Here is a 25,208-nt window from a genome sequence, read left to right as displayed (position 1 = left end):
TTTAGTCAGATTGAGTTCTTTGTGGAGACCTCCTGTTTTTTGTCCTTTGTTTTGTCCCTGCTTTTTGAGATGGCCCCTGCCTTGTTTCTGAGGCATTAGCATGTACAACCATCTCTGGCCACCTTCCAACATTAGCTCATAATCCTTAGGCCTAGGTCTGGGCAAAGAGATTTTCAAAAGCAGATGAAACCCAAAGGTTGAAGCTAACATGTGCCAGAGTTTTTAGATTGGTGCACAGATAAGGAAAGAACCAAGTCAAATGGCAGGCAGAGCTGGCCTGTGTTCTTCCTAGAGGCAAAGTTCAACTGTTCTGTAAGCTGTTTCTGTATTTGGTGGGGAGCCTCTGGGATGTTGCCCGTTCAGACCTCTAGGAAGTTCTTGACTGCCGAAGCTGACTGGCCTTAAAATAACGATGTTTCCTTAGTTTCCTCTTTAATGGCAGCTGTTATTACTCAGCAGTCCAGTCAATTTTATCTACCTGGAGCTTATACAGAGCGTGGTCATTGTTTCAGTTCCTGTTCACTACCTCACTCACTGGGTTGATTTCCTCAGCCAGCAGCTCTAAACCCATGAGAGCTCCACCCCGTGGTCACCTGAAATGCGCTTTAAACATAATCTATTTAATATCATGTGTTTTCATTTTTTTTTTCACTTTTAAAATCTGTGACATTGATAGAATGGATATCATTGGGAGCACTTAAGTGGTTATTTTCCTAAAATTTAGAGGTACTTATCCAATGAAGTAGCATCTGTGAATGACTTTTATAAGTTGCAAAGCCTTATTCAAATAGCATGTACTATACTTAAGATACACACAAGATTATTAAGTATATGACAACTATTATAGATTCAATCCCCCTTTTTTCTTCCCACTCCAGTTACTTCCTTTAATAGCAGACATCTGTTTATGAATTCTCTTCCCCATCTTTCCTTAGTTTTATTCATTATTAGAATAGCACACTAAAGATATTAACAGTCGGTACCTCTAGACTGGTGTATCATTGTGCTGAAATGTTTGGGAAGCTGCAAATGCTCAAGTCTATTCGTTGTTGTCTTCATATGATCAATTTGAGAAATTAAGAGCTTTCCAAATGTTAATGAATTTTTTTTCTTTCTTTAGAGAGTACGTATTAAGGAATAATCAGAGAGTGATTGGCTATATTTTAAATCCGATTGCAATCCTTGTTTTTCTGTTATTAGTTTTTCTTCACTTTTTTATAAAAAAGTTTAATCTGTATAAATTTTTGTAGAAGACTTCTGGATACTGAAGATGAGCTCAGTGACATTCAGACTGACTCAGTCCCATCTGAAGTCCGGGACTGGTTGGCTTCTACCTTTACACGGAAAATGGGGATGACAAAAAAGAAACCTGAGGAAAAACCAAAATTTCGGAGCATTGTGCATGCTGTTCAAGCTGGAATTTTTGTGGAAAGGTAAGTGAAATTGTTTGTATCTCAAGACAGTAACATTTGAAAGGCAGCAGATACGTTCATTTTTTCAAGGGTATGAGCAGTCTATATTTCACTTATTGACGAAAACTGTGATCATAATGATAACTAGAATGAACAAATTTGGGACTTTATGATGAACTTACCTATAACAAAAACACCTGGTCCCGGATGCATTCTTTTTATTTATTTTAAGTTGACATGAAGACTGAAAGCAAAGATTTTTGAATGACCTTTCTCCTCAAATGAACCTTTGTGAACAACTGTTTAAAAACAATTCTGACACATGTATATGTTACACAACTAATTTTACCTGAATAAAATGTAACATTTCATGAAATACATTCTACACTGGGTAGCAATCTACATGTCAAGATCACTTAGGCCTTCCTCTGCCCTAAAGACAGAAGACCATTTGCTTCCCTTCTTTCCATAATGGAGGAAATCTCTCTCATGCTCACTTTTGATAGGTTTTTTTTTTTTTTCAACATTTCTGTCACTGAAGCAAGGGATATTTGATGGCCCCTAGAAACGCCTAGTTATATCATCAGAGTTTTCAATGTGAAACACATGTTAATATGACCCAATTTTACATTCTTTCAGCCCTTAAGAATACAGCTTATTTTTTCCATCTAGGAAACAAGATATTTCCTAGAACTAAAACTACAAAAGACTTGCCAAAATAGACATTTCATGTTTGACAGAATTGAAAAGTAGTTATCAGAAATCCCTTAGATTAAAAAATAATTACATGAAATTATATGTGGAATGATTATTTGAATATTTTAGAAACTAATAAAGTTGAGAAACAGAGAAAATTTTTGCCAATATGCCTAAAATTAAATTTTAGATAAACTGCATTATTTCTCATCTTCTGATATCTCTAGGCATTACCGTTAATAAATATTACAAACTTGAATTTTCTTCTGCTAAAGGGACAATGGAAAGCACATTTGAATTTCTAAAAGTGTAAATGAGAATGCATGGCAACAAATATAAAGCTTAAAGATGGTTAAATACACTGCAATTTAAAGAAGATGACTTTTCTCTAGCATCAAATTAAAAATATCTAAATAGTACATCAGAAAATCTGTGAGAGAATCACAGATGAAACATGAGAGTATGTTTGATTTGCTAAAGAAATGTATATTTTGTCTTCTTTGTTTAAAAAAATATTACAGAACTTGGCAAACTGGGAAAAAATGTAAACTGTGGAGGAAGATCAACTGATTTTCCATTTCCATTCAAGAGAAGGTTATAATATATAAAATATATGAATATGCTAAATTTCAATTTTTTCATATGTTACATAAAACACATTTTACTTAGTAGCCTATAAAAGTATAAAATTGTTCTTCAGGTAACTAAATTAGTAAGCAGTCTTTAAGAAATCAATGTGCTAAGAACATATGGAAATAAAGTCTTTTTTTAATCACTGTTGAATCCCCACTAGTAGGTGCATAAAAATAGTGGGACAAGTTTATTGGAAATTTTCAAAAGTAATCATCTTCAATCCTGACAGCTGAAAGTCTACTTGAAGTCTTGTTGCTTCTTCCTTTAAACACTTCCTCCCAAGATTCAATTCCCTGGCAAGCCCTGGCAATTACTTACCCAAATGCATTCTGAATCCACTCACTTCCTCATCTCCACTCCTGCAACCACAATCTAAGCCTCCACTATCTGCCTTCAGAAATACGACAGTAACTTTCTAACTGGGCTCCTCTCCTCCTAACTTGACCACCCCAACCAAGCCATTCCACAGTGATGTTTTTAGGATATAAATTAGTTCCTGTCATTCTTTTCTTTTTCTTTTTCTTTTCTTTTTCTTTTTTTTTTTTTGACGGAGTCTGGCTCTGTCACCCAGGTTGGGGTGCAGTGGCGCGATCTCGGCTCCCTGCAAGCTCCACCTCCCGGGTTCACGCCATTCTCCTGCCTCAGCCTCCCGAGTAGCTGGGACTACAGGCGCCCGCCACCATGCCCGGCTAATTTTTTTGCATTTTTAGTAGAGACGGGGTTTCAGCATATTAGCCAGAATGGTCTCGATCTCCTGACCTCGTGATCCACCCACCTAGGCCTCCCAAAGTGCTGGGATTACAGGCGTGAGCCACCGTGCCTGGCCTAGTTCCTGTCATTCTTAAGCTTCAAACCACCAGAAGGTTTCCCAATTCACTTGAGCCTGGTTAGGTCCCTTTCTGCTTTCTAGCCTCATCTACTGCAACCTTCATCCTTGACTGAACACCTATACTAGCCTGATTTCAATTTCAAGAACATTTCTAAGCTCTTTCCTGCCTTGGAGCCATTCATCCTGTTATTTTCTCTGTCAGAAGTGGTTCTCCCCACCCTTCAACATGGCGGGCTGACCCTTTTACCGTTCCAGAGGTCTTCCCGGATCACTCTATGCTGTTCCTCACTATTGCTGCCCCCAGCCAGTGGTTTACCTCCTAGCACTTATCCCTGTTTGTAATCATATATTGTAACTTATTTTTCATTTCTCCTCACCACTGGAATAAGCCCTGTGAAATAGCAACAATATTTCCCTTGCCTTCCACTAAATAAGTCTGTTGCCTTGCAGAGTGCCTGGTATAAATAGTGTTGTTTTTTGTTTGTGTGTTTGTTTTGTTTTGTTTTTCTTTGAGACGGAGTCTGGCTCTGTCACCCAGGCTGGAGTGCAGTGGCTTGATCTCCGTTTACTGCAACCTCCGCCTCCCGAGTTCAAGAGATTCTCCTGCTGGGATTACAGGCGCGTGCCACCACGCACGGCTAATTGTTTTTTGTATTTTTAGTAGAGACAGGGTTTCCCGTGTTGGCCAGGCTAGTCTCGAACTCCTGATCTCAGGTGATTCACCCGCCTCGGCCTCCCAAAGTTCTGGGATTACAGGCGTGAGTCACTGCGCCCGTCCTTAAAATAGTATTTTAAAAGAGTTTTTGAATTATATCTTGTAACTATTATGGAAACTTCCAAAAATAATCCACTACATTTCCAGTTAGACTTTCACCACCTTTAGGAGCCCAGGAAATTCACTATCATTTTTCAGAAACTTGTAATATATCACCTGTTTACTAAAGTGTGAGACAACTGGGTTAAGATATCTCCAATGCTCATTCTAATTCAAGGATGAGTCACCTTAATTTTCCATCTTAGTGTTCTATTTCTAATTTTCCATCCTAGAATTCTATTCCTGATTATAGAATTAGAAAAGTATGATAATGGGAAAGTTTTCTATCTCTTTGGAAGGGTAATCCTCTTTGTCTTCCTTTACATTCCATGTAATGAGAAAGTATATTGGTATTCATTTCTCAACCTATCCCAAGTTTAAGAAACTCAGTAGCAGCAGAGGTCCCATTGAGGCCAGAGAGCTCTAAAGACATAAGATTTTGAACCAATGATATTGGCTGCAAAGTAATGAGAACAGTTAAAATAATAATAAAAATGATGCCTTTCTTATATTGAGAATCATTTACTCTACACAAAAAGCTTATAATTATTCTCATTTTACAAATGAATGACATTAAATAGTTTCCAAAGGTCACACAGCAGTGAGTGGCTAACATGTGATTCAAAGCATGTGTTCTCTTTGCCTTTCTGTGCCATGAAGTCAAGTCGAGCTAATGTTAATTAACATTTTAAAATTTCTTAATCCTGAATGATTTTTATATTGACGCTTTTCCCTGTTCATCATCCTTCCATTTCCCCTGCACCTCCATTTTTTTAGTATTAATAGTAATGACTAGAAACAGATGGAAAAGACTGTTTCCAAAAAAAAAAAACACCTGAGTATCGTTGATAGTAATTATTCTAGATCTTGTATAGTATGATTAGTAGTTTCCTTGCTTTGCAAGATTAGAATAATTATACCTATATCAATGGAGTAATTAATATAAGTATTTTTAGTTTTAACTGTTCTAAAATCTTTCAATAGAGATATAGGATAATTTCTTATTCTACCTAATCACCCACATCCAAAAATAATTTATGACTATTTAAAATAAACATAAAGTGGAAGCATGAAAGCTTTGTGCTTAAGGTCTCTAGAATAAAATGGAGAGCTACTTCAGCAAGAAAGCCTAGGCTAGAGATGTAATTAAACACAATATTTTCATTCTGAACTTCCAACTAGTCAAGACTTAAAAGGAAAACATGATAAGTTGCTTAGCTTTGATTATCTTTAACAAATGATGGCTTTTACATAGAAACTGAGTAATATGTCCCATGCATTTTTAACATAAGGAACATTGAATCAAAAAATTTAGTATCCTCTATAGCGGTTTTATAAAAGATGTAGAATATTGTCCATGTGACCATTTCTTACATCGACCATATTTATCGTTATATTTAATTAAGCTATGGCATTGTCCAGGCCTTTTGTAGGGAGAATTTACAGCCATGTAGCCTAGAAATTCAGCTCGTTGTGGACTAACTTGATATAAAAATTAAGGGACATGATTAATCTCAATTGTATTCTTTCTTCCCAGGCCTTGGAGGAGGAAACATGTTTCTTTTAGAGTCCCGAATAGAAGCACTATTGCTATATCACACGCTAGGCTATCATATTGATTCTTTTCTCACATGAATTCATGGAGGGGGTTCTTATATTTGGTTTATGCTATTTGGGTTGCCCAGCAGAAGATAGAAAAAATCAAATCACTGATTATTAAAAACACTTTTGTTGGCTGGGCGTGGTGGCTCACGCCTGTAATTCCAGTACTTTGGGAGGCCAATGTGGGCGGATCACGATGTTAGGAGTTTGAGACCAGCCTGACCAACATGGTGAAACCCTGTCTCTACTGAAAATACAAAAATTAGTTGGGCATGGTGGCGCATGCCTGTAATCCCAGCTACTCAGGAGGCTGAGGCAGGAGAATCTCTTGAACCCGGGAGGCGGAGCTTGCATTGAGCAGAGATCACACCACTGCACTCCAGCTTGGGCAACAGAGCGAGACTCTGTCTCAAAAAAAAAAAAGAAACACAAAACAAAACAATTTTTGCTAGTATGATTTCCCCAATATCATTAAATAAAAGAAGGGGGAGCTATGTAAATTCTGATGATACTACATATTCCCCTCTATAATTTTAATATAAAAATATAAAGGAAATATTTTAATGACGTTTAGCTTCCAGACTAAAAATTTTGGCATATAAATGGACATAAAACAAGAATGTTCTGCTGTCAGGGATATGGTGGCATGTTAGAAAGTTGTCGCATATGCAAAGTGTAGTGCATCTTTTAATACGATAAAGTTCAGGGAAGGATATCTTTACATGGAAACTAAAGTCACATTAACTTTGCAGGGTGATTGTGAATAGAGAATATATTACATTGTCACATTGTAGATGTTTAGTAAAAAGGTGACTATAGTTATCATTATTGACACAAAGGGAGTCTGTAACTAATGATAAGAGGTGAACATGTCAAAAGTAATCTTTTCCCTTATATTTAAGAAATAGTTGAAAACTTTGAATAAATGAATTTTATATTTACACTTATTTTTGTCTTTTTTAGAATGTACCGAAAAACATATCATATGGTTGGTTTGGCATATCCAGCAGCTGTCATCGTAACATTAAAGGTGACATAATTTCATTATTTTCGTGTATAAAATGGTCATTTAAAAAAATTTTCTTAAAAAGGCTAGGAGAAAATGAGAATAGGTCTTTACTGCAGCCTACATCTTAGAACGTTAAAAAATTCAACATATCCTAACAATTTAAAAAATGAACTGTGTTCCAAATCATGACTCACTGTAGATTCAAATGACTGATTTACACAAACTATATCAACATATATATATGCATGTTTGTATGCACACACGTGTGTTTTTTTTCTTAATTTTATTTATGTGGATCTTGAATTCATTTTGAAATGGCACTAGTACTTGTCAAAATGTACATATTTTGTTATGAATATATTATGGAAGAGTTAAATGCATGTTATAAAAAGATGTTTTAGTCAATGATGTTTAAATGACAAAACATACAGAAGGAAATTATTTAGGATTGTAGGTCTGAAAAAATACAAAATGTAAGATAAAATTAAGAAAGAAGAAACACTTCTCTCTCGTCTTTGGCTTCTCCTGTGGCTACACTATTCTAAGGCCCAATTGCAGTGCTACATATGTTAGAAATAATCAGAGTTGAAACTCTGAAGTGAGTAAAGTTATTGGCTCACATACTTGCTCCATTGTGTGTGTGTGTGTGTGTGTGTGTGTGTGTGTGTGTGTGTGTGGTGTTCATGTGCCTTGTTTCTAAATGTATTTCTACAGAGGCATTTTGTAGGCTCATCCTTCTAAACTTGTTTCTATTGCCTAATTTGGTTAAGGGAATTTAACATTGTCTCCTAAAACATCTGCATGTTGGTTTTTCTGCATTAACCAAGAATTTAAAGGATATTGGCAGCAGCAGATCTTGGGTTGATTTATTTCTGACTTATTGTACTCCTTTTTAATTTTAAATTTGTTTTTAAAAATTTTAAGCATCTTCTTTGCATTTGTTTTTTCTCTGCTGCATATTAGATTTTAATCTCTTTAATGTTAAAAGATAGCTCATTTTTCTTTGGTGCTTTTTTTATATTTATGTTTCTCTGCCTCCTGTCAGATCAGAGGGGACACTAGATTCTGATAGGTGTGCAAACCCTATTGTGAAATGTGCATGTGAGGGTTGTGCACTGCTGATGAGGTGGAATACTTTCATTCCAAAACCATCCAACCCCAACTCAGCCTGTAGAAAAATTTTCTTCCACACAACTAGTCCCTGGTGCCAAAATATTGAGGACCATTGCATTAAAGGATATTAATCATTCCTCGGTTCTTGAGAGATTTTGCCTTCTCTATTATTTCATTAACAATGAGCAAGAAAATTACTCATTTTTATTTATTTTAAGAATCTTTGCTTAAAAACCAACTAACAAAATATTTTAGTATGAGAGAATGTAGTATTTTTTCTAAAGTGTTGTATAGTAAAAAAGATATAAACTAACAGGTTGAGAGAGGGAATATCACCAAGTAAAGAATGTTTTAGTTAAATAATTCTTATTTTCTGAGAAGCCTCCTTGTCTTGTTTGTTCTCAATCTGATGACATAAAAGCCAAGCATTTGCAGTAGTTTAGAAATGTAAATCATCAGGGTTTATAAAAAATTCTCAAGAAATAAAGAATTAACCTTTTACTCAGTGGGAACCCCCAAGTTGGAACTGTAAATATAAATAGCAACCTTCTAAGAGTCTGAACTAACTCTTGTTTGTTAGCTTTGGAGTTTGATAAAAGATTTATTGACCTCCTTTGAGATTTACTGATGTAAAATGCCTTCTAACAGAACTTATAATAACTTTTAATATATAAAGAGATAAAGCAAGCATTTGGGGATCAAATAAGGGCCAAATGCAAGGAATTTAATAACGACATACAAGCAAACCAAAAACTATTTCATTGGTGCTTGTTTCCAAGTGATTAAAAGTACCATTTGAAGCTCTTACTATTATTTTTTGAAGGAAGTATTTTTAAAAGAGACTGAATACTTTTTATCAGATTTTTATTTTGGTTCTAGCATATTATAGCACATAGAGTTGGCCTCCAGAAAAATGTGTTGAATGAAATTTGAAACGTGCCTACTCAAATAGAAAATTAACGCATAGCTTTATGGTTGCCCACTTACTGTTCAATAGTAAACCTACTGTATGTGTATAAACAGTAGGCCATCCTGCTAGCAGTTTCTGATAACCATTAGAATGGACTACAGTGCTTCTATAGATTTTCAAAGCAAAATCATGAGGTGGCTGGAGTGGTTTATATCCCTGCTCACTCTCCTCTCTGTCTGTTAGGGGGTACTTTCCAGTTTCCGTACTGGCCTGCTTGCTTCCCTAGGGAACTGCATGAAATGCGAGTATTACTATCCTCCTCCTCAATCAAAAGGCCCACTTCCTTTTCCTCACCACCTGTCCCTCAAGCAAAGTATTAGTAAGTCAGCCAAAGATAGAGCAAATAATAATAGTTGAAAAGTAGTGTAAAAAAATACCTTTTAATAATTAAAGATAGTGTATACTCTATCTCGCTATGATATTTACATATTTTTCTTTCTTTCTTTTTGGAAATGGAGTCTCACTCTGTCACCCAGGCTGGAGTGCAGTAGCGCAATCTTGGCTCACTGCAACCTCTGCCTCCTGGGTTCAAGCGATTCTCCTGCCTCAGCCTCCTGATTAGCTGGGATTACAGGTGTGCACCACCACACCTGGCTAATTGTTGTATTTTTTTGTAGAGATGGGGTTTCACCATGTTGGTCAGGCTGGCCTCAAACTCCTGACCTCGTGATCGGCCCATTTTGGCCTCCCAAAGTGCTGGGATTACAGGCATGAGCCACCACACCAGGCCGATATTTACATCTTAAAACAGGACATAAATATCAAAACTTTATGCCAAACTGCAAACTCTTATGGTGAAATTTCAAGCAATGTAGCAAGTGAGTAAGAAAGAAAAACCGGGACTATTTTTTCTGTATTTCCCAATTGACATCACCTATGTAACTAGCAATTCTACCCTAAATTGAGGTCCACTCTGAGAAAATGATTTATGGCAGGAAGTTGGAGAGAGATTAAAGATAATGGCAGTATTATGGTATTATCAAATGTATTAAATCACTTTAGTAACTTTGGGATTAAAGAAAAGGTTTTGATGCTTTATAAAGCATTATGTCCTCAATTTTGTGGACCCATGGATACTAAGTGGTCCTGTCCTATGAAACTCTGGTCAAAGTGTAGTTTGACATGCTAAATTGAAAGATGACCTGCTAAATGTACAATGCCTTATCTTTTGAATAAATTCTCGTAGAAACAGTATGATATTGGCACCTAAAGTATTTATTCTTTTTTCTACAGGATGTTGATAAGTGGTCTTTCGATGTATTTGCCCTAAATGAAGCAAGTGGAGAGCATAGTCTGAAGTTTATGATTTATGAACTGTTTACCAGATATGATCTTATCAACCGTTTCAAGGTCAGAAACATGGAACAAAAGTGAAATGCTCTTAGAATTGGTTATTTGAATAAGAATGAAAATGCAGAACATTTGAGTAATTAAGCAATTCATTTTAGGATGTTTTAGTTAGCAGGTCACAGAATTAAGGGGATGAGGTCTTTATATGATAGAACCATTCTCCGCAACTCACTGACACATCTATATATCCACCTAGAGATCATGAGGCCACTATAGCCTCATTCCAGCAAGATGCCAATATCCCCTGACTTATTCACAAAACACTCACATAGGGTTTGGCAGCTATGTCTTAAAGAAATATGACTACTCCAGCATTCCTAAAATACAGAATGAACCTTTATTGCCAGCTTTTCTTAAATTAGAATGAAGGGGCTTCTAATTAACTTCATTTAGAACCATCCAAGCAATAGATTTGATACAGACTACTGAGCAGATTGTAGCTTATTACTTTCATCATTTCCTGTAGAATCATCACATTTTTAGAGCTATAAAGTACTGAGAGATAATCTATTTTAACCTCTTTGTATTAAGGTAGAAAAACTAGACTCCACTAATTGTAACTGGAAATATTTACCCTTCTACGAATTAGCCTTCCTACTCTCCGGAAGATACCAAAATTTCAAGGCTATAGTACAACTAAGGCTATTATTTAATCTGTCCTAGTCAAATACTTGGGGGTTACGATCTTTCTTTTTGGGAATGAAAGTTAACATGTTCATGAGGTGGTTTTTCAGAACAATCTACATTTGACATAAAGAAACTACTGTCCACATCTGACTCACTAATATGTTCCATGACAAACAGTGCTCAGGTTGATTTAGTACCACTTTTTTGGTCAAAATATAATTATAATTACTACTTTCCACAGATTCCTGTTTCTTGCCTAATCACCTTTGCAGAAGCTTTAGAAGTTGGTTACAGCAAGTACAAAAATCCATATCACAATTTGATTCATGCAGCTGATGTCACTCAAACTGTGCATTACATAATGCTTCATACAGGTATCATGGTAAGACAGTCTTTGTAACTGAGGTTTGTTAGTTTGGAAGCATCAACTTCCGTTCCTATAAGTTTCTATTGTCTCTTTAATGCCCAGAGGTATTCTAAGTAATAAGTATTATAAATAATAATTGTTTGGATTTTTGAAGCTTAATGTGTTATAATACACATTTTTCAAAAAATACTTTAAGTCAGTGCAAAAAAGATAACCAGAGGCAAAAAAAAAAAAAGTTCCCCAAAATTTGGACTACCAAACATTTTTGTTTGTAAATTCCTTTATTCTGCAGGAGTCAGCCAAAAAAAAAGTGACCTAGAGAAAAAGTCTTTAGAAAGAAAGTTATAGCACTCTTTTTCTCATTCCTTATGTGCTCCTAACCTGAACTTAGTCGCTTTTGCTCTCTTATTCATATTACTAATCACAGTCAAATTCTAATAGGGATTTGGGGAAATTATTAATGTCAATTTTTCCAAAATTTCCTTCCTCTTCTTTGCATTTGATGAATCAGTGAATGGGTGACTAAACGATTCAGCGATGCAAAGCCTGAAATAACAGTGAGTGTATGACAGGAACTCTGAGAGAGTTGGGAATTTTTGTAATGTCTTAGAACTCAGGATGATTCCCAGAAGGTAAAAAGTGAGGAACTGACCTTCCTGTGAAGGTGCAAAACTGAGCTGGGTTCAAAAAAGGAGCAGGCCATGTGAGATTTCTAAATCCTAGCACCTGCTTTAATCGTGAAGTGCAGTGAGAAAATGCCATTTCAGCCTAGGAGGCAACCAGAATTTCATCATTTAAAAAAAAATTCCTGCTTGAATGCATTTTTTTTACACTTGCTACAAGTGTAAAGGGAGCCAAATAAAAGTCTACTATATCAGCTTCAGAACATCTGGTGTGAAGGTGACATTGAAGAGATGTGGGTGTCATATTAATTGGTAAATAGAGAAAATCAAATCTACAATGTGGTTTTACCCTCAGAATTATAAGGAAGACTGTTATGGGACCTAATAAGCCATTCCAACTTCTCTGTAAGACTAGGGAATTTGGCCCAGCCTGGCATGACTCCTAGAAAGTTAAAGTTGTTAGCAAAGATCACATAGTCACTTTCTGAGACAGCTATGACTTACCAAATATAAATGTAACTTTCTGATTTTATTCATCCTTTAGCAAAAATGTGTCACTGGCCTCTTTACTCATCCATTAATTTAACCATTACAAAAATAGTCTGGTGGTAGACCTTTAGTGTTTTCCAGAACCAAGAAAATACCTTTGAACTAAAGAGAATAATGAGAACTTTTACCATAGATGGAGAAAGGGAAGACAACATGAGTTTATGAATGTATTGACTATTTTGTCTAAACTAGGTTACATTGTCAGCTTGACAATTTTTGGAAAGTTATTTTAACAAGTTTTCTCTACATTAAAAAGTAGTGATAGGTGACTATTAAATTTCATGTATATGAATGTGTTGGTTCTTTGAAACAAAAAAGCTTTATAGAAATTTTCATTAGGAAAAAATCTTTAGTTCTTTCTCACCCCTCAGATTTGATATAAAGAAGACTGGGCCATCTACTTTAGTGTTTTAGTTGATGCCCTGCTATTTCAGGGTGGCCCTATCAGTGTGACATTTATGAAGCACTCTAGTAGCAGCCCAGTACTGTCAGGAGACTAATGCATGTTGTCATCTGCAAGATGTTTTAAGGACCATTCCTGAAAGGGATTGCAATTAAGCCATTGTCCTTCTGTTTGTTAATGTCATAAGGGACGCCCTCAAGTCTGGGAGTAGACAATGCTGAGGAGAGTTGATGCTCATACACCTGCTTGTCCCCCTATCTCTGTCCTTTTGTCACTTGATACATTTGTAGTCCTGTGCCATGGTGACAGTGATGCACAGTAACTCAGTCCATTTGCTAAGGAGCAAATGTTTTATAAAGTGCTGTCAAGTCACCTTCAAGTGTCTCTTTGAATATGGAATTATACAAGGGCCTTGGCCAGAAAACATTTGCATTAGAGGGCTCCTGGCACTGCGTTCTCTCTAATACTAAGAGTAGAAGGAGGAGAGATGACTGTAAATCTAGTTCCTTTGGAATGTTTAGTGCACTGACTACACAGAAACAGTCTTCCACACTTTGGAATGACTGCATTTTTCTCTGATCAGTCTACAGAACATTTAGTACTATATCTTTCTACAAATTATGTGGAAATTCTGTTCTTATAAATGGCTTCCAATATGATACTGTTTGGAAGAGGAAAGAGAGCATGGACTCAGGAAGCAGTCAGACACGAGTTTAAAACCATGCCCCACCACTTTCTAATTCACTAGCTCTACATTGCTTCCCTTGTCACTAAAATGCAGTTAATAATACCAGCCACCTTATAGAATGGCAAAGAGGAGTAAATAAAACATTTGCAAGGCACCTAACCTAGTGCCTAAAACATAATAGCTATTAACATACCTTAATTAATTAATTGTAATATGCCAATTTTCTATACTGGTAACTTACAGCAAACTTCTTCAGCCTATTCAAAGGAATAGTGAAAAATAGTGTCAAACCTCATAAATTCTAGCTAAAAGAATTGTTAATTATGTGTTTTTAGATACACAAGGAATCAAGAAATAAATGTGATTTTCTGACTTGAAATTCTCCCCACCCTTTATATAATACACATACATACTTTGTATAATACACATATTTACTTTTTCTATCCCACAGGCACACACTCACACATCCTGAGTAATTCAGACATGAAAATTACATTTTAAGTCCTAAGTCAAAACTCTGTTAGCTTCTACCCATTCATATACTAAAATTAGCTAGAAATTCTACTTTTGAAACCTTAGAAGCATGTGTTCAGCATATTGCCTTCTTTATGTAATGAATGCTATTGTGATCCGTTGAAGAAATAGAAACTTTGAAATCAGACAGATTTGGGTTTGCATTCCTGCTCTGCCGCTAGATACGTATGTGACCTTTGACATGTTGATCCATTTCTCTAGGATTCAGCTTTGTTTTCTGCAACATAGGCATAAAAATATTTACCTATAACCATCTTATAAAGTGGTTTTAAGAATTAAATGAGATCAGCTAACTAAAGTGTCCAGTTAATGTTAATTCCCTTCCTTTGTTTCTGTTATAATACATGTTATTAATAGCAGTCAATACCGCCTTGTAAGTTGATGACTGCCCGCTCTAGAGTAAGCCAACCTGAGCATTTCTTCAGACAAAATACAACCTACAATTCTGATGAAATACAGTGTTGCATTGCTCATGATTTATCCTCTTAACCCTTTATTTCTGCCTATTAGGAATCAGAAGAACCTTGGATTTGTATTGACCAGTGCTGTAGTTGGGAAGAGTGACAGGATTTAACCTCATTCTCTCTGGCTTGCCCTCAGGAGTCATTTATAAAATCTATGAATTTAAGCACCTGTTTTCTGAGTTAGAATTCTTTTTGATACCAGCACAAAATGAATCAGCAGCTAAGGAACTAACAATCAGTCCAGAATTCTACTTTTGCTAATGCAAAGTAGATGTGTTTTTAAATTAAGTGTGAAAGTTCAGTGTTTCTCTCTTCCTATATTAGTTTGTAGTGGAACTTAATGATATAGTCCATAGTGCAGAAATAAGTAAGGGGGATTTGTGGAGAAAGTACTATTTATGGGAGGCAGAAATGAACCAAAATAAAAACAGGAAATGTATTTATAATAAATTTTCACAGCTAGCAAGATAATAATTTTAAATATTTATGAGTCAATCACTAATTAATTCCATCTCTGATTTTCTAATTTAATTTCTTTTTACTATTGACACTTTATATTCTGTGTTATCATAGTAGATAATGAATGCTGCCTTTTTTAAAACCACAGCTATATTTATAAATACGTAATTTGAACCTACTCAAAAATTTAAATAAGTGATTTTTTTCCGTTTTCTTTAATAAAACAATGGGTTTCTAGGGTACAAAACTAGTTTAACTTCAATTGCTATTCATTTCATGGTGTTTAGTTCCATAGTTTCATTGGGAACATTGGAGGCTCAATCCCAATTCAGACCTCTATAAGGTAACTTTCTTCCTTTTAATGACTCACAATTAAATGTGTCTATGAACACAGAACAGCTAGTTATATTAACTCCCTTTGGCTCTGAAAATTATTTCTGCTTCACTCATCCAGTTGTGAGGCATTTGTACATGAATTACAATCACTAATGATATGTTAGCTATTATTTCCCAGATTTAATGCCTTTATCAATGCATTTAACATAGTAAGTTCCTAGCAAAATGCCATTTATTCTTTATTTTACCATATGACAAGACATGACAGGCGCAGTGCATACATTAACCCAAAACTTCTTCTTAAACCCCATAGGGGAAAGATTACTAATGCCATTTTCACCACAACTGTAGCTAAGAGGGTAAATAACTTATTTTCCTGAGGATTAACAGAGATTTAAAACCAGGACTGATTCCATGGTCTCTTACCACTGTTGCCTCTTTCTAATGCAAAACTAGCTAACTGCAATTTAACAAACAAATACTAAGTTCCTAATATGTGCCAAATATCATGATAGGTTATGTGAAGGGAGCTAAGATTAATAAGATTATACCTTTGGTACCTGTGAGATTCAACAATTGTCACTGCCTTCATTTTTGACTCATGGACCTACAATGGCTTTCTTTTACCTTTTACACAAAATTTAAATTCATCAATTCTCATCAAATTAGTCCATTAACTCTTTCCATACTCTCCATATTCTTCAATTACACTTCACTTGATTCTCCAACACGATTGTACTATTGACAATTCTATTTTAATACAGACCCTATAGTATGATTCTACATTTGCTCTTTCTATTTGAAATTCTTCTGTCTCCATCCTTGCACTTAACTATCAGCCTTTTTCCATCCTTTTCCCAAGATCTACTGCCACCAATTAGCCTTTCTGTCTATGCTCTTAAATTGCATCTTTATTCTGCAAACTTTTATCAAATGTGCACATAGTTTACATGATCTCTGTTGTTTTTCGCAAAGTCTTTTATTGTTTTAAGTGTACAGAATAAGACCACTCAGAGTGAGTGTCATAGCATTTTGGATTCCGCATTCGTACCATCAAGTGCCATCTATTTATAGTGTTCTCTAGTAGAACTTGCTGTGGTGATGGAAATGTTTTGTGTCTGTGCTGTTCTATATGGTAACCACTTGTCACATGTGACCAATGGGCATATGTAATGTGGCTAGTGTAACTGAGAAAGTGAATTTAATTTTACTTAATTTTCTTTATTTTTAACTTAAACAGTCACATGTGGTTACCATATTGGGAGTACAGTATAAGGGTTTTACAAAATGTGAGTGATGAAAAAACTATTGAATTATTTCTAAATGAACTAATAATAGCAGGGAACTTTTGTTAAAGCATCTAGTTAGTAACTGAAAGATGAATGTATGTAAAGCAGATAGTCATGGATTTTTACATGAAAGCATTTATTCTTTCTTTTAACATTATTGAAGTTAATTGCACAGCCATTTTTATGTGTTATGAATAGAAAAATTTGTGAATTTCAGAAACTTTTTTAAATCTCTAAACATGAAAATGGAGTGCACTTTCTCTAGTAAGAAAGTGAATATTTTTAATTTTTAGATGAAATTTTTTTTCATAGTAGATTGTTCTACAACACTTGGGCTAAAAGACATTTTAATAATGTATGAGCTGTATGTTAAAAATCACCAAACTGTAATTGATTTCAGAAGAACCCAAACATGTATGGCTGTAAATTCAAAATCCAGTTAGGGTTCACCTTTTAAATCGTAGAAAACTACTCCTTTTTCAATTAGCAAGGACAATTATATTCTGAATTTTGAACTTATATGCCATGAAACAATCATTGACTTCATGAAGCATCCATCTTGCACAATTAGTGGAGGTAAAATAGGAAACAAATTAAAAGAAATGAAAAATAATTTTATATGATTACATAAACAGGGTGCACTGAAAGTCCTTTTCAAAGAAAGGAAAGATGGTATCTACTTCTTGAATATAATGGATTCTTTCTGTAATTTACTAGCACTGGCTCACTGAACTGGAAATTTTAGCAATGGTCTTTGCTGCTGCCATTCATGATTATGAGCATACAGGGACAACGAACAACTTTCACATTCAGACAAGGTAAGTAAGTTTGAAAAAGTATTAACTTTCATTAGTTAAAATTTGAAATTTATTTTTCTGCATATCACTTAAGAGGATTTTTAAAAAATAATAAAGATTCTAATAAGAACAGGTTTAATTAATTTTTAGCAAAATTTCTTAAGCTGCTAACACTTGAATCAATTAACTACTATTTTTTAAGAATCTTGTGTATAGTATTTTATGGCATATCTAGCAATTTAAAGAACATGAAAATGTTTAAGACAATCTGTCTCTGCCCAGAACTTACACTGTGAACTACCACACAAGTCAGACATCTATTCACTGAGGCAAATCTTGCAACATAATGCTTAAGGTACTGGTTTGGTGTCATTATGTATTTGAAAGTAATACGAGTGTACTTCTGAAAACAAAATCCAAAAATTAAATCTCATTTTCAGGCCAGCATGAAGTATTAAATTTAAAATAACTAGAAAATGAAATTATTTGATGATGGTTACAATGGAAGTTATTTAAATCAAATACCAGAGTAGAAGTATGTTAGTCTGTTAGGGCTGCCATAACAAAATACCACAGAATGGGTGGCTTAAACAACATGAATTTATTTTTTCACAATTATGGATGCTAGGAGTACAGGATCACAGTGTCAGCTGGTTTGGTTTCCTCTGAGGTTGCTCTTCTTGACTTACAGACAACACCCTTCTTGCTGTGTCTTCACATGGTCTTTTCTCCGAGCACATGCACCCCAGTGTCTCTTCCTCTTCTTATATGGACACCAGTCATAACGGACTTGGGCCCCACTCTTGTTACTTCATTAACTTTAATTACACCCTTAATAGCCCTGTCTCCAAATACAGACACACTGAGGGTTAGGGCTTCAACACATGAATTTTAGGGCAGACACAATTCAGTCCATAACAGAGAGTTACCCTAACCTCTTTTTAGTTAGGCACAGAAGTCAGTATCTGAGAAGCAGGATTTGGTCTAGGCCCCATCAGGATCCAACTTACTTTATATGTGTGGGATCCTGAAATTTCTCTTTCACTAGTCAGGATGCTTAATAAGGAGATATATGTTAAGAGCTGATGTCTCTCTTGAACCACTGCATAAATCTCCATTCTTGTTGAGGAAAGATTAGATCTGATTTTTTTTTTTCTAATCAATAGACTTTATTTCTTAGAGCAGTTTTAGATTCACAGAAAAATCGAACAGGAAGTACAGAGTTGCATGAGTTCCATATGCTTCCTCCTGCTACCTTAAAGTTTCGTTGTTATTAACATCTTACACTGGTGTGAGATATTTGTTACAATTGATTAACCAGTATTGATACATTGTTATTAACTAAGGTCCATTGTTTATATGAAGGTTCACTCTTTGCATTATGGGTTCTATGGGTTTTGACAAATGTATAATGTCATGTATCTACCATTGCAGTATCACACACAATAGTTTCACGGCCCTAAAAGTCTCCTGTGCTTCAGCTATCATTCCTCTCTTCCTGCCCCTTTACCCCTGGCAACCACTGGTCTCTTTAATGTCTCTTTAGTTTTGCCTTTTCCAAAATGTCATAGAGCTGAAATAATACAGTATATAATTCTTTCAGACTGGGTTATTTCATTTAGAAGAATGTGTTTAATGTTCCTCCATGTCTTTTCATGGTTGACAGCTTATTTCTTATCACTGAATACTATTCCATTACATGGACATACCATAGTTTGTTTATCTATTCACCTATTAAAGCAAATCTTGGTTGTTTCCAAATTTGGGCACTTATGAATAATACTGATATAAGCATACATGTGCAGGCTCTTGTGTGGTCAGTTCATTTGTTTTTTTAATATATATATTTTTTTAACAACTGATTTTCCAGATGTGGGAGTTATTGTTTGATGTGGGGAATATAGAAACAGTTTATTAAAATGTTAGACACTTTAGAACTTAAAGGACCCTAAGATGAGTGAGATCCACAGTATAGATCATCTGGTCTGATATCCGTCATCTAAAAATAGAAAATGAAGACCTCGAGAGGTAGAGTGACCTGTCTATATGCACTTGGTCAGGTGATGGCAGTGGCAGAATTGAGGAGTGAGAAACGGGACACTCACTGTCAATCCAGTTTTTATATAAGTCTGCTCCCACGGCCAGAGATGGACACATGATAATTCCAAGCTGTTAAAGCCTGAAATGGGGTGGGCTTACACATTGTAGCCCCTTGATGGAGACAGAGGAAGAGTTGCAATTCAAACAGTGAAGTGTTGGGGAGGGCATTCTGTCTGTCCCTGGAATGGAGGAAACCCCAGGGTCCCAGAGATTGATACAGTTTGGAGGGAAAAGGAAAACGTCAGAGTCTGGTTATGTAGCAGGAATGTTGTTTTTCTACCCATATTTGCAGAGTATAGGGAGATTTTTGCTTTTATTTGTATTTAATGTCAAAGGAAAACAAGACTATGCAGATCATTTTGCTTAACAAAGGCTCTCTACATCCACTGGATCCACGATGTGGAGGATTTTAATTAAAGATCGCTCATCACTGAGCTGGGCTCTGTACAGGAAAACAGTTCTAGGGGTTTGAGAAGAAAGCAAGTGATTTGTTATCAGTGAATGCCAGTTGCCCTTTCGACTTTGAAAAGTAAAGGCCAGTGGGCTGGCCTCTTCCAGCAGCAGTGTTAGATCATCACTCTAGCTTTCTCCTTTTACTATTTATCTGCAAGTGGATGAAGAGTCCTGATTTACTTATGCATTTGGCTGTGGAGAGGGAGGAGGAGGTGGTGGAGGAAAGGAGGGGGATGACAAGGAAGAGGAGGACAAGAAGGGGTAGCTGGGGGCAGAGAAGGAAAAAGAAGAATCATGTTTTTTTCAATTTATATTTTAAAACTCTGTATAAAAATGGGAAAAAATTGTCTAACAGGGTCAACTATTTAATGAATTAATTCTACATGAACTTGAAAATTCCATGAACCAAAATGTTGTAATGGCCAAAATGCAACAATATAACATGATTTTTAACTCTCAATATTGCCTTCATCCAAGATGAAATAAGGTGATATGACATTTATATCAGTAATTCTATTTTATTTTATATTATTCATTGTTACTTGGATTGAGAGTGTTTTTTCCAATCTGGAAACTAATTTACTACATAATACAAAATGGCTAAAATGTGATTTGGAACATAGGGCAAGGCTAGATTTGAGTTCAATGCAGATATTATAATGCATGAAATCCTTGAAAGTGTAAATAAATGGAAATAATTTCCTCTTTGTGAAAAGAAAATGCCAGGCTACATGTTACCATGGATACTGGATGTTGCTCAGAGTCTGTTCTTTTCTTAGCAGTCAAAGACCATCTCAAACATTAGACCATGCTGCATTCTCAGCATCCTTGTTAGCTTTATGAGACAAAATCATGCATACTTTGCTACAATTAAATCTGGTTCAAAAACACATTTTAGCTTGTTTCTGAAAGAGTAGATGGTGATGCTTGGAGCCATATCATGTAATAACCCTGACAAATCTGCTATGGCTAGATTTGGTGCCATATAGTGCAAATGTTACTGGAAAATCACAGCTTTCCCCATGATCTCAGCAAACTTCTAGAAATGCACACAGTGTTTTGCTTGGGAAACATCTCTTCAATTATCTCTTCAATAAGAATTATACATATGCTTTGCTAGTTCATATTTCTGTATACTGAGGTATGATTATTGATTAAATCCTTTTTAGGCCTTAACTAAGATTATTAAATGGAAATCTATTTTAGAAATATGTGCTATTAAAGACATATATTATTTCATCTTTATGATAGTGCTAGAAAAAAAAAAGAAAGTAATAGTGCCTGGTAGGTCATTTATCATATGTTGGATGAATAATAAAGCTTGGTTTATCTGGCAGACTATCAGACACAGATCTTAAACAGGCTGCTTGTATAAAATGCCAGATTTCTTTAGTTTTTGTTTTCTCTGTTGTTATTAAATAGTTTTTATTGTGTACATTTATGGTATATAACATGATGTTATAAGATACAGATAGTAAAATGATTATTATACAGAAGCAAATTAATATATCCATCATCTCACATAGCTATCCATGTGTGGTGGTGGTGGTGTTGTTTTAGTGGGAACTTTTCATTTTTTATTTTGTCCTTGTCTACTCTATCATAAATATTCAGTGGCAGGGCCAGTGCTAGGTTATACCTAGGACTTTACCCACTGAAAAGCCTGAAACAGTAAGTCTGGAGTGAGGCAGTTTTACACTTGACAGCATTAAGTATCTACCAGGAGATAGGACAGTGAGAGAAGCCTCGGTGTTGGGTAAGTGGTAGCAAACTTGCTACAAGTTTTAACTTGACTTTCTTTTTTGCTATATTTGTTGTCAGTATTCAACTTGCCAACTTATATGAACGAGTTCACCATTTTAAGAGATTGAACATAGTGATTTTGCTTCCATTCCACACTTGCATAATGATCTGGCAACCTAGGAGGATAGAGGAAGGAGAAGCCCAGGTTCCATTATACAGATCTGAGAATACTTGAAATATTTCAAGCTTAAAGTTAGAATACCAAATTCATCAATGCAACTTGAAGTATACCAATTTATTTCATAATAAAATTATATTAAAATACAGACAGGTGAGAAATAAAAGCCTTCCCTTGATGTATTCATCATTTTAAAAATAAAATGTTCCTTTTAAATGGGTGATGAAGCATACATTTTAAGTTTTCTTTAAAAACGACTTTTCTATCTTAATTTTAAAGCAAAAGGATCTGTAACAAAATTTAATCACAACATTATAAGAGAGTAAAAAACTAGAATCATAAATAGATCAAATGATTTTCATCATCCCCTTCACCTGCTACCCAAAGTAATTTTAGTTTAAAGGAACAGGGATGGTATCAACACTCTTGAATGGGTACAAAGGGGTTTGTTCATTCACTGACTGAATAAGACGTTAGGTAATTTTATTCACTTTGATATATCTAGAGTATTTTGCAGGTGTCTGGATTACAAATCAGAAGGAAAAGGCATAAACACATTTAAACTATAATAATGATAATTAAAAGAACGCTAAGCACCACAACTAAGTGGGGTTTATCCCAGGTATGCAAGTCTGGCTCAACATTCATAATTCAACTAATATAATCTACCACATCAACAGGGTATACAGGAAAAAAATCACATGATCTTATCAATAAATGCAGAAAAAGCATTTTACAAAACATTCCAACCCACGTTTATGATATAAACTCTAACTAGGAATAGAGAGGACCTTCCTTAACTTGATAAAGAATATCTATACTAGAGTAGAATTGTGGTTATGAGGGACTGGGGTGGAGATAAAAGTTAGGAAGATGTTGGTCAAAGGATACATAATTTCAGTTAGATGGGATAAAGAAGTTCAAGAGATCTATTGTACAATGTGTCAACTAGAGTTAATAACAATGCATTGTATTCTTTTTTTTTTCTTGTTTTTTAATTTTTTATTATACTTCAAGTTTTAGGGAACATGTGCACATTGTGCAGGTTAGTTACATATGTATACGCGTGCCATGCTGGTGCACTGCACCCACTAACTCGTCATCTAGCATTAGGTATATCTCCCAATGCTATCCCTCCCCACTCCCCACACCCCACAACAGTCCCCAGAATGTGATGTTCCCCTTCCTGTGTCCATGTGTTCTCATTGTTCAATTCCCACCTATGAGTGAGAATATGCGGTGTTTGGTTTTTTGTTCTTGCGATAGTTTACTGAGAATCATGATTTCCAATTTCATCCATGTCCCTACAAAGGACGTGAACTCATCATTTTTTATGGATGCATAGTATTCCATGGTGTATATGTGCCACATTTTCTTAATCCAGTCTATCATTGTTGGACATTTGGGTTGGTTCCAAGTCTTTGCTATTGTGAATAGTGCCGCAATAAACATACGTGTGCATGTGTCTTTATAGCAGCATGATTTATAGTCCTTTGGGTATATACCCAGTAATGGGATGGCTGGGTCAAATGGTATTTCCAGTTCTAGATCCCTGAGGAATCGCCACACTGACTTCCACAATGGTTGAACTAGTTTACAGTCCCACCAACAGTGTAAAAGTGTTCCTATTTCTCCACATCCTCTCCAGCACCTGTTGTTTCCTGACTTTTTAATGATTGCCATTCTAACTGGTGTGAGACGGTATCTCATTGTGGTTTTGATTTGCATTCCTCTGATGGCCAGTGATGATGAGCATTTTTTCATGTGTTTTTTGGCTGCATAAATGTCTTCTTTTGAGAAGTGTCTGTTCATGTCCTTTGCCCACTTTTTGATGGGGTTGTTTGTTTTTTTCTTGTAAATTTGTTTGAGTTCATTGTAGATTCTGGATATTAGCCCTTTGTCAGATGAGTAGGTTGCGAAAATTTTCTCCCATTTTGTAGATTGCCTGTTCACTCTGATGGTAGTTTCTTTTGCTGTGCAGAAGCTCTTTAGTTTAATTAGATCCCATTTGTCAATTTTGTCTTTTGTTGCCATTGCCTTTGGTGTTTCAGACATGAAGTCCTTGCCCATGCCTATGTCCTGAATGGTAATGCCTAGGTTTTCTTCTAGGCTTTTTATGGTTTTAGGTCTAACGTTTAAGTCTTTAATCCATCTGGAATTGATTTTTGTATAAGGTGTAAGGAAGGGATCCAGTTTCAGCTTTCTACATATGGCTAGCCAGTTTTCCCAGCGCCATTTATTAAATAGGGAATCCTTTCCCCATTGCTTGTTTTTCTCAGGTTTGTCAAAGATCAGATAGTTGTAGATATGCGGCGTTATTTCTGAGGGCTCTGTTCTGTTCCATTGATCTATATCTCTGTTTTGGTACCAGTACCATGCTGTTTTGGTTACTGTAGCCTTGTAGTATAGTTGGAAGTCAGGTAGTGTGATGCCTCCAGCTTTGTTCTTTTGGCTTAGGATTGACTTGGTGATGCAGGCTCTTTTTTGGTTCCATATGAACTTTAAAGTAGTTTTTTCCAATTCTGTCAAGAAAGTCATTGGTAGCTTGATGGGGATGGCATTGAAGCTGTAAATTACCTTGGGCAGTATGGCCATTTTCACAATATTGATTCTTCCTACCCATGAGCATGGAATGTTCTTCCATTTGTTTGTATCCTCTTTTATTTCCTTGAGCAGTGGTTTGTAGTTCTCCTTGAAGAGGTCCTTCACATCCCTTGTAAGTTGGATTCCTCGGTATTTTATTCTCTTTGAAGCAATTGTGAATGGGAGTTCACTCATGATTTGGCTCTCTGTTTGTCTGTTGTTGGTGTATAAGAATGCTTGTGATTTTTGTACATTGATTTTGTATCCTGAGACTTTGCTGAAGTTGCTTATCAGCTTAAGGAGATTTTGGGCTGAGACCATGGGGTTTTCTAGATATACAATCATGTCGTCTGCAAACAGGGACAATTTGACTTCCTCTTTTCCTAATTGAATACCCTTTATTTCCTTCTCCTGCCTAATTGCCCTGGCCAGAACTTCCAACACTATGTTGAATAGGAGTGGTGAGAGAGGGCATCCCTGTCTTGTGCCAGTTTTGAAAGGGAATGCTTCCAGTTTTTGCCCATTCAGTATGATATTGGCTGTGGGTTTGTCATAGATAGCTCTTATTATTTTGAAATATGTCCCAT

General features: G+C 35.5%; 1 protein-coding gene across 37 annotated transcripts in view; it reads left to right on the top strand.

Moving 5' to 3' along the window:
* PDE1A (phosphodiesterase 1A) overlaps window positions 1-25,208 on the top strand; it is a 391,847-nt gene that overhangs the window by 288,947 nt on the left and 77,692 nt on the right. For all 37 annotated transcript variants that reach the window (XR_010149661.1, XR_010149662.1, XR_010149660.1 and 34 more), the window contains 5 exon segments: window positions 1,251-1,433; window positions 6,950-7,016; window positions 10,312-10,428; window positions 11,297-11,437; window positions 17,485-17,585. Coding sequence is in view for 27 of the 37 variants with exons in the window: in XM_063790247.1 (XP_063646317.1) it covers window positions 1,251-1,433; window positions 6,950-7,016; window positions 10,312-10,428; window positions 11,297-11,437; window positions 17,485-17,585 (609 nt within the window). In the remaining 10 variants the exon portion in view is untranslated.

This window comes from Pan troglodytes, chromosome 13, assembly GCF_028858775.2.
Source record: "Pan troglodytes isolate AG18354 chromosome 13, NHGRI_mPanTro3-v2.0_pri, whole genome shotgun sequence".
NCBI lineage: Eukaryota > Metazoa > Chordata > Mammalia > Primates > Hominidae > Pan > Pan troglodytes.
Note: the sequence above shows the minus strand (reverse complement) of the source record. Positions and strands in the feature narration are given on the sequence as shown.